Genomic DNA, 15,610 nt, shown 5'->3' on the forward strand with positions numbered 1-15,610 from the left:
GAAGGTATTTTCTCTAGCTCTAGAGGCATAAGGCAAGGATGCTCTCTTTCCCTTTATCTATTTGTCATCGTCAGTAATGTCCTGTCGAAGCTTCTCAACTATGCTGTGCTCAGCGCGCGATTGGTTACCACCCATCATGTCTGTCCTTGAAGCTGACTTGCCTTAGCTTTGCAGACGATATAATGGTCTTCACAAATGATTCTCCCTCATCTATGGTTGTACTTTTGAATTTTTTGAAGTATCAAATATTTATATAGATGATGATTTTTAAGTTTTAAATAGTAATATAGATCGATTATTTAAACTAATGATTCAATTAAATTAATTAAAAATATGACAAATAAGAAAATTATTAACTAAAATTGTTGAAAACTTGACAAATAAGCAAGATATCCTAAAATCATGGAGAACATGATAAGTAAGCTAAAACACTTCTTAAATAATAGTATAATGGGATTTTGCAACTCTACACATTTTTAATGTTCTTGCAAGATACAATACACTAGGTGTCTTCCTCCACCATGTGCAGTAAAAAAAATTAAAATATTTTTTAACAGATAAATATAAATTATATTTTAAAATAAAATGTTATTAATATTGTAAATTTTCTTTTTCGTATCAATATTTTAATATAAATTTGATTTAAGTAAACATAAAAATTATATTTAAGAATATACATGTATATATTTGAAATTATAATCTTAGATAGATTTTTCTATCTATTTTGCTAGGGTCTCTGGTTTATGTGTAAGCATATCGAAATCTACAGTCTTTGCTGCTGGGTTAGACAAACAACATCTTGAGGCAGATGCTGCTGGGTTCTCGATCTCTGCACTGCTTATCAATATGACTAGACCGATTTTCCCTCATTCGTCTAGTACAGTTACTGGAGCGATCGAAGTTGGCAACTCAGCTTACTATAAATATCAGCCACTCATGGTCTGCAACATTCTCTGTTGGCTGGTCTATGTATAGGAAAGGTGGAGAACAAACTATTTAAAAGACGGGTAGTATCGTAAGCCAAGACCGTTCGTAATGAGTCGGCAAGAAATATCTACAAACACTAAAATTAATAACTCGGTCCCCCAAAAAGTAGAGGAAAGAAAAACATACAAAACAAGTTTAGTTACAAGTTACTACTAAAGTATTAAGTTTCCGTATTACAAGTACACATAGGTCTGAGTTAGAATAAGACTCAGTCCCTGTCCCTACCTGTTAGGACAGTAAAAAGGACAGACATTAATATAGTCAAGAAAACAGTAGTAGCCAAAACATTCTTTGTCACTCTTTGGGTATCATCTTTCTTGATATGGGTTAAAGGATTCGGAATTCTCCAGCCAGAGGAGGAGGCAGTGCTGTCGTTCCTGATCCTGAACAAAGCGTAACTATTCATTGTTTGCTTTGATTCTTTCTTCGTACCACATTCTGACATCTGCTTACTAGATGATGCCTCGGTGAATATTGTTTCTTGTTGTGTCGGATAATTTGTACGAAATGCTTGGTTTGCTTTCACCGCCTCCTCGTCCAGCTTTATTATATCATCGTTCAGAATCTCGGCGTAGCAATCATCGTTGGTGTCATCCTGATACTGAAGAGATTCAGTTACAAATTAAAGTTTAGGATCAACTTTCGAAAACATAAATATCAAAAAAAAAAAACTGGAAAACATTAAAAAAAAAAAAGAATCTGACCTCAACAACGTTTGATGATTCTGCTATGTCACCATTTGATATCTGAAGCTGCTCAGGTTCATCAACCAAATAAGATTTCTTCTCCCTCTCAGACCCACCGGTTTGACCAACGTAGTCATCGTCTTGCACTAGACCATCCTCCATTTGTCTCTGGCTCGAACTAGCTCGAAAATCAGCATTTTTCCTTAACCGGCACACCACTAACGCGTCTTGAGATGCACCGTGGATACAATATTCATGCATAATCCACTCTGTTCTTTCACCCCGAGGAGCCCGACCGATGTGAAAGACGAGTGTCCTCTTGGTTCCAACTATTTGGTTCCCAGCTTTCACGCTCCGCTCTTTACCAGTAGCTTTCCAGTATCCTAGCTCTGTAGCTCGCCGGCTCTGTGACCCGTGTGGATATTTTCTTCCCCTAGCACAGAAGTAAAACCACTCGTTCTCCGATTTCAACTTGGATTCTCCTGTTTAGTGTATTAGTGTTAACCGGTTTAAACCGACTAGTTATGATTGGTTTGGTGTTACACAATAATAGTTTACATGAACATATTAATAACCAATGAAACAGAGCTTTTTTTCTCATTAAAGGGATATACTACTATAAAGAAATTTTAAATGGTAAAAAAAATTTTAATGGTAAACAAACCTGGCAAGTCCCACGGCTCGAACTTGTAAATCTCGACCTCGGCGATCACTGCGACAGAGTTTTCGTCACCTTCGATTTTACGACGGAGGTAATACGAGATGAGTTCCACATCGGTCGGAGAGAATCTGAACCCAGGGAACAAGGCCGATACAGCGATGGACATCTCAGCTTCTTTTGACATTTTTCTTGATTTTTTTTTCTTCTTAAGAACACGAATAACGGTTTGCGTTTTTGCTTCAACATGGAGAGCATATGAGTATTAATGCGAGAGGAGCAGCTGCTACTTTGCTTCGGGTAAAGGTTTGTGTTTTTGATATTTTTGGCGGTTTCAATTGGAAATGATGACGTGGTAGATGACTGTGTGGGAAGGACGAATAACGGAAGCGTGTGATGAGATGGTAAAGGACAAAAGTGATGATGTGGTGGTATATTGTTGGACGGAAACTAAACCCTGTCTTGAAGTTCTCTCATTTATTCTTTGTTTTTTTCCTCATTAGTCTCTGCATTTGACCAAAAAAAAAAAAAAAAAGTCTCTGCATTTTCAATAAAGCATTTTCAATTACCGTGTAAAACAAAATGTGCTTATTCCTCCTTTTTTATGTTATCAGTTTTCTTTTTGTTGAATAAGATCGGAATAGATTTTGCTATAAGTATTGATTTTTTAACTGTTTCTTATGTTATAAATGATGAATACTTTTTTGTTTTTGATAATTTTTTTAAGAAGACTTTCGTTTTTAAATTGTTGGTTTTTCTTTTAAAGTTACAAGAAGAAAAGCACGAATTTTTTTTTAAAAAATACACCAGCAAGTGTACAACATGAAAAATAGTAAAACTAAACAAATAGTTCAAAGATAATGTTTATTGATAATAGAGTAAGTGTACAACAAATTGATCCGTAAACCCTCGTTCTACCTGCATGGTTCTATAGTCAATAGTGAATAATAGTAAATCTTTCTCTTCTAAGTTTACAAATCCCTTTTATAGATCAATGTACTTTCTCTTCCAAGTTTACAAATCCCTTGTATAGATCAATGTACTCGAAATTTATGTTAGATTCTTCCATATTTTAAAATATGAAAATATTTTATTTTTTGTAAAGATTTTCATTTTTTCGGAAGCAGAAAAAAAAACATAATTTGGAAGTTGGAAAACATTTCAGCAGGAAAAGATAGTCGATGTAAGAGAGCTTGCTAGCTTGAAATGGCTGTGGCATATGATAATTTCTGGTGTTGGAAGCATAACAAAAGTGGAGAGTATACTGCCAGATCAGGTAATTGGCTGGCTTCTAGATCAAGATTGAGGAATGTTTTCCAAGAAGCAACAATGCAACCGTCGATAAATTGTCTTAAAGAAGCTATCTGGAACTCTTTCACTGCTCCTAAAATCCAAGCTTTTATGTGGAAAACTCTGTCGAATGCAATACTTGTAGCGAATTCTATGTCGGGTAGAGGAATGAAAGTAGATATGCTATGCCAACATTGTGGTACACAAGAGGAAACTCCAAACCATGTCTTGTTTACTTGTAAAGTAGCACGACAAGTTGGCTCTATCTAATTTTCCGGCACCCAAAAACGGTTTTCATCAGGAATCTCTGTACGTGAACTTCAACTATCTTATTCAAATGAGTAAGAACATTAGAGTTCTTTTGAAAATCAGAAGATGTTACCCTTGGATTATGTGGCTTATCTGGAAGAACAGAAACAAATTTATGTTTGAAGCGAAAGAAGATGGGCCTGTGGAAATTGTAGACAAAATGTTGGATGAAGTTTCGACTTGGTTTTTGGCTTAACAGTTGGATAGGGAGGGTGAACAAAGAGATGAAGAATCTGTAAGGAATCAGAAGAGGAAGTGGTCCAAACCTCCTGATAATTGGGTGAAATGTAATTTTGGAGTAAAGTGGGTTAAGAAGCACCATATTGTGGGTGCAGCGTGGATTGTCAGGGACAGTACCAGTGAATCCTTGTTGCATAGTGGGAGATACTTTTCTGGGATCTCGTCTTTTAAGGAAGCTAAGCTGCAAGCCTTAGTCTGGACCCTAGATTGTATGGCTGCTCATCGTTTTGACAAAATTATATTGGCAGGAGAGGATGTTGTTTTGATGAAAGTCATCGAAAGACCAAAAGCTTGGCCTTCCTTTACTTCAGTTTATCTTGAACTGAAAAATTTCTTGGGTAAGTTTGATTGTTGGAAAAGCAAACTTGAATCTAGAAGCTCTAATAGATGTGCTTATCTGATGGCGGAAAGTGCGACGACAATCCAATGGAATCAATCCTATGTGGCTACGAGTGCTCCTGGATGGCTCTTGACATTGATTTCCTTTGAGAAAGTTTAAACATCTATTGTGTAGCCTGAAGTGTAGTCCATTGTATTTTTTTGGTTATACTTAGTGTGATCCTTGTGGTGGATCCTAGACTGTTGGTAGCAAACAAATGTGTTGTAATTTGGATTTGGCCTTGGATCTATCCCTTTAATATAAATAAATTTGAGGAAAAAAAAAGTAAGAGAGCTTGCTTACTGGATTAATTATCCACAATAAAATGATTAGACATTGTACAAAAATGGAGAAGATAATTTAGCAGATGATAATTTAGAAAAGTGTAAAAAAAAAAATGTAAGAGAACTTGCTTACTGGATTAATTATCCACAATAAAAGTAAAGAGCTTGATTCTTTAAGAGACGGTTTTTAGTTTTTCTTAGTTAAAAACTAAGAAAAGCTAAGAAACAGTTCTCTTATCCGAAGCTAAGAATCCACCCTAAAAACCTGAGTTAATCATGGTCCTACAACTTCTTCAGGATTGGATTCGTCTTTACACTAATATTTATGGAGTATTATTATTTCACGAATGATAATTGGTGGCCCCTGAAAGTGCATCATGAAGAGCTTGCCAAGAATACTCACTTCTTGTGTGGACGGACCCATGTAATCAGGGTCGGCTTAAAATTCATATGGTTGTGTCTATAGAAAAGAATTTTATATATTTGAAAGCCTAAGAAAATTTTTTTGGGATCTATTTGTATATAATCTTTTTCCAAAAATTTGGAGTGACCTGGCAAAAGCATGCAATGTTCTCTCTTGCTCTCCCGCACATGATACTACTACCTAAACTAGGAAAGCTAGATAAGTCGGTCGCAATGGAGACACTTTTCAGTACATTAATCAGGTTGTATTAATCATGGGTCTTGAGGGAGTTGTAAGCATCCAATTATTTTTTCAGAATGTTTTCTCTTATTCAACTAATAGGACTAAGAGTACAGAAGACACGTACATATATGCCAATATGCAGGAAGTTTATTCATTATTCTGATTTAAGGGTGTACTTTAAATCTCCCACACGTTGGTACTTCCTCGGTAGGTTCTATATATCAATACAGGAACAACTCATGTTACATTCTCTATTCTGTGGCTTTGCCTTTGCGTCGGTTTTTGCTGCCACAGCTCGTCTCCAGTACATAGCAGACCATAGAGTCAACGTCGTCCCCAAAAATGCTATAAGCTTCAATGGCCTGCGTGTAGCTAAACCCCATCGACAAAACCATCTCAATGCTGCTGCTCAGCACCGTCTTCTCGATTGGTTTCCTATCACTGCCCGAAGGTCCTGCTTACAAGAATTTCAATTTTGTGTCACGAATTTCTAGGTGAAAGAAAGAGGGTTTCAAATAGAAAGATAAGACTCACTAGCTCCAGAAGAGGACGACGTCCCAGCATTAGAGGTGGATGATTCCTTGGGACCAATTCGTGGTTTAGACCGTTCCATAAGATACTCAGCACGAGATGCTTCCATTACAGATCGTTCTATTTCCTTCTCAGTAAGCTCAAGGTCAGAGTAATATCTCCCTTCTGCTATGAGCGCCTGTAACAAAGACAGATACGTAAGCAGCACTCAAGACAGATTTGGTGGACTATAGATGATGATACGGGTTACTTGCATTATCAATCTGATGTTCTTGCTGAGCCTTTATAGCAGCTTTCACCTGCTCCCCGTCCACTTGTCTCTGTAATTTCTAGTTTGAGGTACGTTCTTTTGGACAGCTGAACAAAGAAGAGAAGAGACGATATTTACCCCAGTCAGGCTACTAAATCCAAGTCCTGCACCAACTGTCAACCGATGTGGATCAACCAACGAATTGTAATGATTCCCATGGTGGTAACTCAGCCTTATAGGAGGTGTATCCGTGTTGTAGCTCCCTTGAAATATGTTGATAGGCTCTATATGAAAGAAAAAAACATTAGACTTGACATACATTTCAGTATAGAACTATTTTTTTTCCAATGTCAATCCAAGTTGCAGCACCTGTGCTATATGAGTAAATGTGGATAGGCCTATTATACATTTCTGCCAAAGCTTGGATCTCCACGTTGTTTCCATAGACCTATTACCATTTGTGTGAAAGAGGTGTCAAACAGTCTGTTTGACAGAAAAGTATACAAAGTGAAGACATGGATTAGAGCAAAAGCACCTTGTCTCTTCTTTTCCTCTTCAAGTAAGAGGTAAAGCCTTCAGTTATGAACTGAGAAAAGTGATCCCTCTCGTGTTCCTAAAGCATCCATCATGAAACCACTAAGTTCTACCAATTGTTACCATCAAGACTAAAAACCCCTACTTCTGTGCTACGTCTAAATCACGGAACAAGCGAAAGCATGGTGAATAGCCTATATATAAGGTACAATCAAGCTTCATTTTTGTTGGTTCAATATATCTTTCCCACGTGCTATTATGCTCAAATGCAAGTCACTTTTTAATCCTATTGGAAGCTAAAAAAGATTATACAAGTTACCATGTAATCCATGCACATTTGTCTAGTTAAGTCGTATGACTCTGAGTCCCCGTATACTTGATCTGCAACAGCCCGAAAGAGACAGTTCCCATCTTCCAGCATACGCCTAATTTCAAAGCCTTTCGATTGTCTAATCTCGCTTTCAAACTGATGTTCTCGTTCCTATAAGAGCGGGGAACCATACATATATTAATTGAAAATAAAGCCAACGGTTTCAAACTTATATTTCTCTGAAAAAAGAAAAACACTTTACCGAGCCAGAGCCTGCATGAGAGGGAGTAAAAGATGGCGTATGCTCATCAGAACTGTTATAGCCTTCGTTCTCACTCTGTGATCTTGGAGAAGAAGGATGTGATCCAGCCCCTCTTCTCGCTGCTCCAATTTGTAAATCACCAAAACTCCCCAAGACCGATCTCCTATTAGAACAAGGCTTCGGTGGAGGAGGAACAGGTAAGGGTGGTGAATCAGGGTCATCGCCACCACTAACCGGAGAATCACAATCTACACCTTCACCTTCAACAACAACAACAGCGTTCTCCGAAACAACCAAACCTTCATCATCTTCTTCTTCTTCTTCTCTATCCAAAGGTTCATCACTGGGGAGTGGTGAAACATCCTTAGCATCAGAACACTCTCCTTGTTCTTCAAGTACAGTAACCTCATCCGTAGTTTCTTCATAAACAGTCACTGGTGGTGGTTCTGTTGCTGAGGCTGAGGCAGAGGAAGAAGAGGAGGAAGCAGAAGAGGAGCGGTGGCTTGGATTGGAAGAACTTCCTCGTTGAATCAAGATCCGAGCCATGATGAAAGATCTAGAGATGATGATGATGATGATGATGATGATCCCGGGGTTTGTCCCTGGTTCTTGCTTTAGGGCCGACGATGACAATCCCTTGAGAGAGGGACGACTCCTTCCAGCCGTTGTCCACCTCGCAGCAAAACCTTCTCTGCATTCCCCTACCATTCATCTATCAATATCAATTTTCCCCAATCTTTACACAATCTCACTACTCAGGATCCACACACGAAAGTGATTGATTAATCGATCAAATTGAAAACAGTTTTACATGAAAATCAATCAAAGGCGTAAAATCGAAGCAACTCACCGGAGATTTCAGCAGCTGAGAACACGAATTTGAGATCCGACGGAGATTCGGAAGAACGCAGCGGAAATCGAAGATTAGGGTTTCGCGAGAAGAAGGTGTCTATTTATATTATTATTCTCTTGTTGAGAATGATAAGTGTTTTTTTTTTTTTTTTGTTAACCGTGGTGATCGGGTTGGGAGAGACGGCCGGAGTGCTGACGTGGACTCAGCTACGCGACTTCTCTACTGCGTCCACACGTGTCCACATCATCTATGGATGTTTCTCTCCAACGTAAGCAAAGGCCACTTGAATGCATCAAGGCTCTTCAACTAATTAATTTTCAAATACTAAATAGAGCTATTTTCTGTAATTAACAGTATTAATGGTTATAAATCAATACTAGTAAATTGATAGAAAAAATGCGTCCGATTGACCAAGTTGGGGTTTGATCGACAAAGCCATGTCTGTTTGAGGTATACAAACCAGATTGCAGAAAATCATCTCAGCCAACGTTAGACTTAAGTGGTGGACTTGGAACATGCAATGGTCAACCGAGCATTTCCAACCTATAGCTATTTCCATTTCTATAATACTAGTATTTAGAGGGTAAAATTGCTCCAACACATCTCTATTTCTTTCTCTATAATAAAGATCTTTATTTTTTATTCTATTTATAGAGGAAGAAATCTAATTTCTCTATTTTTTTACTTTACATTTAGAGATTGCTATTTTAAAGGAATACATTGGAGCATATCTCATCTCTATTATAGAGTTCCTTTATTTTAGAGATGAAAATAGTAAAATACATTAGAGATAGTCTAAGGTAACAAGTTGACTCTCCAATGGGAGAGGTGCTAGACCTTTAGTTTTAGGCTTAGCCAAATTTTCAGCTTGTTAAAGGCTGAAGAATTTTTTTTTTGTAAGAATAGACAGAGAAAAATAAGGCCAAGCTGCTAGACCTTGGCGTTAGGGACCCCTCCCCGCTTCCTAATTGAGGCTTTCCTTTTAGTGGGGGTTTAAGGACCATCGGTCTGGTCCATTGTCGTCCGAAAGTCGACAAAAAAAAAAAAAAAAGATATGAGTAAATCTCTATGAATCTAAGAGTATAGACTCTCCTAGAGATACATCTATAAAAATAGAAAAATAAGATAGAAGAATAGATAACTTTTACCTATCAGAAACACCCAACAATTTTTGTCGACATATCCCTTATATACTAAAGCGCAAGTCGCCTGACGAATCAGGTTATGACATTTGGCAAATTTTTACAAAAAAAAATTAAAAAAAAAACAAATTTTCGTCATCTCCTATTTTTATGCAATCCTCAACTACCTAAAAAAAATTCCTTATTTTTCTCAGAATTTTAATACCACGTTAGTTACTTTTTTGTCAAACTGTTTTCTTCATCTCTCCTAGGGATGGCAATTGGACCGCGACCCGCGGGCCTGGCCCGTAAAAGTCCCATGCGGGGCGGATTTGGGCTTAGATAACTTAGGCCCGATAAAGTGCGGGCATTGCGGGTTGGGTAATTTCGGGTTTGGGCCATAGCGGGCTGGGTCTACGCGGTTTAGCGGGACGTGGGAAACCCGCACTTCTTCATTTTCATCCTTCAGACTTCTCACCGACGAGGAGATGACTCTTGTGACCACCGGAGCTTCTCTCCTTCCTCCAGCCACCGTCAGAGCTTCTCTTATTTGTCGATCAACCACCATAGGCCGTAGCTTCTCTTTCTCGGTTAAACAGGTGTCGATTTCTTCCTCTGAGTAGACACCATTTATTCATTTAAGGTTAGTCTCTGCATGCATAGAACTTTGACTTGATCTCATAGAAGAGTTTGTTTCTGAGCTCTTAATTTTTTTCTGAATAAGTGGCAGTTGTTCTAATTCATAGATATTAAATTATCAATAGTGATCCCAAGATCCATGATGGATGGTTTTGACTTTTGTATGCAAGCTTGAATCTTAGAGTACACACCTGTTCGTTCAAACTTGATCGTGATCCCATGATGGATGGTTTTGACTTTTGTTTGAAACTTGATCGTATTCACTTGTTCTGTATGTTTGACCTTATTGGAACTAAGTTTTTTTTTTTTTTTGACTTTCTGTTGTTGTGGGAAGCACTTGCTCTGTTGCCGATAGGGATTAGTGTAAATCAGCTGCGTTCTCTTCCTGAAGGTGCTACTACCATGGCTGTTCCAGTTGCTATGGGTGCATACACCTCTAGAAGCTTATCTTGATGAACCACCCTTGGACTTTAATAGTTTCCGGAGCATGGACATTCTCAAGTGGTGGAAAGATAATACTCATAGGTATGGTGATTTGTCAGCAATGGCTTGTGATTTACTGAGTATTCCTATTACAACAGTGGCTTCAGAGTCTTCCTTTAGCATTGGATCGCGAGTCCTTAATAAATACAGGAGCCGTCTACTCCCGAAGAATGTGCAAGCTCTGATCTGTACTAGGAACTGGCTAAAGGGATATGAAGCTTATGAACATGGTAAAATATTCACATTATCATATAATTTTGAGTACCATGACTATTAATATTTACTAACTTCAACTATTGTTATTTTCTAAAGATGAAATTCATGATGAAGAAGAGAAGCTACCATCATTTGAATCCATTGTCAATGGTGAAGACGAAGATGAAGAAGAAGAAGTTTGATTTTATTTTATTTTGATTTGGTGTTTTGCTTTTATCTACATTTAGAATGACTGTTTGTTTTTGGTTTTTTATTATCTTTGGAATTCATCGTGCTGAACCTGGTTTTTTTTTAATTTAAATTTGGTTAAGACTTGAAAAATTTGCAGTGTTTGTCTGTGCTTTTAGTAATGTAATTTAGTAATTTGCAAACAATATCACTATCACTTAAATGATGCATTGGTATCAGTCCTACATACGAGTCATATGGTACGAGTAAAACACTTGGTATTGACTTGATATAATATGTATACAATGAAATCTAATAATTGACTTAATGTGTTGCCAACATAATGTTGGTAATGACTTGATATAAAATCTAATGCCGTTTTTTCTTTTGTGCTTTTGGTGAAGTTTATATTTAACTATGTTGGACTAATCTTGATTTTTATTTACTATCAGCAGACAGCAGTGCCGCAAAGGACCACCGGATAGAGAGACTTGGACTACCGGCGGGGCGGATAGTACCGTTTGCCACTAATATTTGACAACCCGCGGGCTGCCCGCAAAAGACTTAAGATGTTAGCGGGGCGGGTTTGGGCTTAAGGATTGAGACCGCGGGTTGTGGCGGGCCAACCCGCAAAAAACCGCCGGAGAGAGAGACCGCGGCGGGGCGGGCTACGGCGGGGCGGGTGGTACCAATTGCCATTCCTAATCTCTCCAATATATAATCTATAAGTGTACTGGCTTTCTTCTCTACGTTTTATCTATTACCAAAAAGTTTTTAATTTGTGATTGAATTATCAAAACCAGGAGCATCACATTTTAAAAGGAAGAAGTAAGTGATTCATTGTTATTATAATGATGGCAAATTATGAGAAATCCGTTCCATGTTTTACTGCAACTATAAATCTCCTTCTTTTTGTCACCACAACTAGAAATCTCCTAAAGCACAATATCAATCTATAGAGGAAAAAAAGAAACAAATGAAGAAGAATATATTTTGATAAAAGGTAAACGAGTTTCTATTATTTCAGTAGGAAAGGATCATATTGTTAAACTGTTTTCATACTGTGCAATAGGTTTTACACCAATAGGTAGATTGAAAACATCCTCAACATTCGATGGTGAGTAATTTGTTACTTTTTCTATAGTTTTAGTCTTTCAAATATTCAAAAATACAATTGGTTTATGTACGTTTCACATTTGTAGGAGCAAAGATTAGCATGAAGCATCGAAGATGGCATAATCAATGCTGCCATGGGCTGATGGGAGACAAAATTACCAGAGGTATATATTAGCAGCTACATATTTATATTACTGCAGTTTTTTCTTTTTTGTTTTTTTTGTCAACTACTCCCGTTTTTTCAGTACACAATATATTCTTTCAAATATTTGATATTTCAATAAACAACAATAAGAAAGTTATTTTTCAATCTACTACATCCTCTTGACTGCCATAAATAATGTTTAGTGAGACAATGGAATTTGTCAGGTGATGTTATAGTTATCTAAGATAACTTTTTGAAATCTTTCTAGATTATATATTGTCTAAGATAACTTTTTGAAGTCTTTCTAGATATATATAATGGTTATGTTTATCTTTTTGTGTGTTCTGCAAAATAATGTGAAACTATTCATTTATAATTATAGTTACCCATTTATATTATATCCAACTTAACATTTTTCAAAATATTTGTAAGAAAAAATAATTCCATGCGAAGCATGGGGTCAATACTAGTCGTTTATAGAAAGCTCAAGTAAACAACGTTTTGTTCGAAAAGCTTATCTAAACAGTAACGAAAATTATCTTTGGATCTTCTATCTTATGATTCTAACTTACAATTTTTTATTTCCTTAAATTTATTTAATCAAATTTAATTATTTGAGTTTGGACTTCCACAGTTATCATTACTATATTTTAAAATATATATGTATGGAAAGTAAAGTAGTGAAATCATGATGAGATAGCAATGAAGAGTGCTACTTGAGAAGTAAGAGCCGCATTATCGGATAGAGAGATCGAATTTGGGTATCTGAGCTAAAACGTATTAATATTTCACTATAACTTTATTATATAACTATAATAACTTAATTAAAACTAGAAAATAAAACCAATGAAAAACGAAAGATAAGCAATTGAAGTTCCAAACAGGTTCTGGGAAGTTCAGTTTAAGATACTCTTGCTTCATCTCTTTCTTATTTTTTATTTTATTTTTAATAATAGGGCTCTTAATAATATAACAGTTGTTGGAAACTCCTTTTCATTCAATAATGCTGCTCTAAGCGTGTTTATTTTAAAATAGTTATAAAACCTCAGTACATTTTAAGCATTTCAAATGGATAGAAAGTTTTGGATTCATTATGCATTTATGTTCTCTTATGACGAGGTCTAAATCAGTTAGTTTAAATCTTCTTTGGGTAATAGACTCCTAATGAAATTTAAACATGTGACCTCTAAAATCCCAGTACAGATGGCCCAAATTTTGAAATTTTGATCAATAGACCAACTCGTCGTTGGTACATTTTCAAAAATGGTTTACTACTAAATTATGCTTCATATATAAAAAGAAAACATCAACCACCTTCGTACACTAATATCACACACAAACTTCAGTTCAGGCATGGACTTAAAAAGACAGCTAAGATAAATACATGTCTTTGCACTTACATTATTAAATATTACATATTTGTTTAAACGGTGCATCTTATGGGATACCGATGATGGGGAAGAATGGAAGATAATAGCTCGTGGGAGCCAGCCCCCACTCCGGAGGAACAGGCAAATCAACGGTCTTGGACGAACTGAAAGATCTGAGGTTTCTTGGACATGATTTCAAGAAGATCAACTTCGAAGAGAGAACATATTTGTCACCTTCGAGCTTAACAATCTTCGACATAATGTTCTTTTTGGAAGCATAAAGTTGCTTGAAGCTACCTTGGAGCTTCGCTTCGCAATCCGATTTAACTCTCGAGGGAAGTTCCGACATAAACTCGCCCTTCTTGTCGGTTGAGACGGTGAAACGCGTCTTGGAGTGGCTACAACTAACGCTGATCATGATTCCTGAAAAGAAGATATAAAGTCTAGTCACAAATTGAATGACAAGAAGAGTACTGTTCATTATAACAATGTCTCCTGTCACTTAAGTTCTATTTCCTTTTGAATTTCAAAACAAAAAAAGTTCTATTTCCTTTTGTGCTATAGTACAAGTTAAACATTTTAAAAGACGAACTAAAAATTGTCTAATAGTTTAGGGTTAGTAGTAAATTGACCTGAATAATCGTAATCACTGGGACAGTCGTAACAAGAGACTTTTCCTTCGACTACCGAAACCGAGACCACGAGGGAGGGTGAGATCAAAGCGGCCGTGAAAAGGAACAAAGGTAGGAAACTTAACTGCATAGCCATTGGAGAAGGGATAGATCTCTTGAGGAACACTATCAAGAAATATGTGTATATATAAAGTAAATAGAGATATTTTTACGATACAAGGACTATCACAAGTTTTACAGTTGCTTCATTACTGAATGGGACCCAAAAAACGAGCATGGTAGTTGGTTTGGCGTTAAATGAATGTGTATCTAAAATCTTATCCCCCTGATATTAGATCTAAATTTAATATAGCTGGTTGATATGCAAAGTGGGATCTGAGTTTTTTGATATTAGATTTAAATTTAATATAGCTGGTTGATATACAAAGTGGGATCTGAACTTTTGGGAGTTATAAACATTTTTCAAAAACCTCAGCAAAAAAACAATTTCTATAAGTTGGAAAGCCTATAGTTATATACTATATAACTTCCAAAATATTTGGAGGTCAAAGGAAATGTTTCATCCTCGATTTGAAAAACCGATCTCTCTGGCTGGCTAATCACTAGCGAGGCGTGAAATGGTGTGAAAAACAAATCTTATTTGAGTGTATCTCTCTAAATTTTCTCAAATATTTACTCTGAAAAACAAATCTCAAACAGAAGCTATACATACAAACATAAAAGAGAAATATTGACAACAGTATGCGTGATTTTAATAGGGGCCTTAAATTTTTGGGTACGTTTCCACCGTACTGTTTACATTTAACGGTCGGTGGCTGACTATGGCTTTTTCTCTCACATGGGTGTGGACAAAAAAGGAACAAGATTCAAATATCTGGAACCATTGAAATTTAAACCAAGCATTTCAGAGGCTAAAAAATAAATTTGGGATATAGTAGTAGTTTTGATATTTATTGTTAAGACCAAATAATGAAATAAATGCAGATGAAGTGAAATCCAAAGGCACAGGCCTAACTTTATTTAAGAACAACCAACCAGTAAAATATCGTATGAAAACTGAAATATAAATCATGATGGAGTTGTAAACCAAAAGTTGGATTTGCCAGATATTTTTCTAAGATTTGACTTCCAGCTATGAACGATTTATTAGGGCTAAGTTGTTCCAAATATTATCCCAGTGAACGATATATATAGGTGACGTTCGTTTCCTTATCATGGGGTATTTCGGAATTTTTTTTTTAATATAACTGAACCAGCCAAACTGGACATTTTGGTTTCTGAGTTCCGTTGCACAAAAAAAAAAGGTTTCTGAGTTCCAAACCTATGGATGATTTTTGGTTTTGTTCGATTCAGTACCTCAAAACTGAATATTCTTTTTATTTTTTTTATTACATGTTCACATTGAACCTTTTTTCTAAACTAATGTGTACTAACTCACCGAAAAAATATTTTAAGTGAGTCGGTTTTCGTTTTCTAGAGGTATTATTATAAAGGAAAAAAT

At 36.3% G+C, this 15,610-nt stretch overlaps 3 protein-coding genes across 7 annotated transcripts; all 3 read right to left on the reverse strand.

Annotated features, from left to right (window-relative positions):
• Window positions 1–1,051: 1,051 nt before the first annotated feature.
• LOC103829661 (NAC domain-containing protein 40) lies at window positions 1,052–5,308 on the reverse strand. 2 transcript variants are annotated; one of them, XM_009105344.3, is made up of 3 exons: window positions 2,338–5,308; window positions 1,692–2,155; window positions 1,052–1,582 (listed from the first exon to the last, which is right to left on the reverse strand). In XM_009105344.3, exons 1-3 carry the CDS (start codon window positions 2,516–2,518, stop codon window positions 1,196–1,198), a joined length of 1,032 nt encoding a protein of 343 aa, XP_009103592.1. In that variant the 5' UTR covers window positions 2,519–5,308; the 3' UTR covers window positions 1,052–1,195. The 2 variants fall into 2 exon arrangements, with proteins under 2 accessions (XP_009103592.1, XP_009103591.1); XM_009105343.3 differs by having other exon boundaries at window positions 1,052–1,588.
• Window positions 5,309–5,543: 235 nt separating this feature from the next.
• On the reverse strand, window positions 5,544–8,488 carry LOC103829662 (OTU domain-containing protein 5). Of its 4 annotated transcripts, none has more exons than XM_009105345.3 (9): window positions 8,217–8,488; window positions 7,367–8,117; window positions 7,114–7,275; window positions 6,796–6,873; window positions 6,630–6,708; window positions 6,399–6,544; window positions 6,265–6,330; window positions 6,014–6,188; window positions 5,544–5,933 (listed from the first exon to the last, which is right to left on the reverse strand). In XM_009105345.3, the coding sequence occupies exons 2-9, from the start codon at window positions 8,072–8,074 to the stop codon at window positions 5,731–5,733; spliced, it is 1,617 nt and encodes a 538-aa protein (XP_009103593.1). In that variant the 5' UTR covers window positions 8,075–8,117; window positions 8,217–8,488; the 3' UTR covers window positions 5,544–5,730. The 4 variants fall into 4 exon arrangements, with proteins under 4 accessions (XP_009103593.1, XP_018508810.1, XP_009103595.1 ...); XM_018653294.2 differs by having other exon boundaries at window positions 7,367–8,078; window positions 8,217–8,487; XM_009105347.3 differs by having other exon boundaries at window positions 7,367–8,057; window positions 8,217–8,482.
• Window positions 8,489–13,361: 4,873 nt separating this feature from the next.
• LOC103829663 lies at window positions 13,362–14,354 on the reverse strand. Its single transcript, XM_009105348.3, has 2 exons — window positions 14,110–14,354; window positions 13,362–13,900 (listed from the first exon to the last, which is right to left on the reverse strand). The coding sequence occupies exons 1-2, from the start codon at window positions 14,243–14,245 to the stop codon at window positions 13,545–13,547; spliced, it is 492 nt and encodes a 163-aa protein (XP_009103596.1). The 5' UTR covers window positions 14,246–14,354; the 3' UTR covers window positions 13,362–13,544.
• Between the last annotated feature and the right edge of the window lie 1,256 nt (window positions 14,355–15,610).

Source organism: Brassica rapa, chromosome A07 (assembly GCF_000309985.2).
Source record: "Brassica rapa cultivar Chiifu-401-42 chromosome A07, CAAS_Brap_v3.01, whole genome shotgun sequence".
NCBI classification, from domain to species: domain Eukaryota; kingdom Viridiplantae; phylum Streptophyta; class Magnoliopsida; order Brassicales; family Brassicaceae; genus Brassica; species Brassica rapa.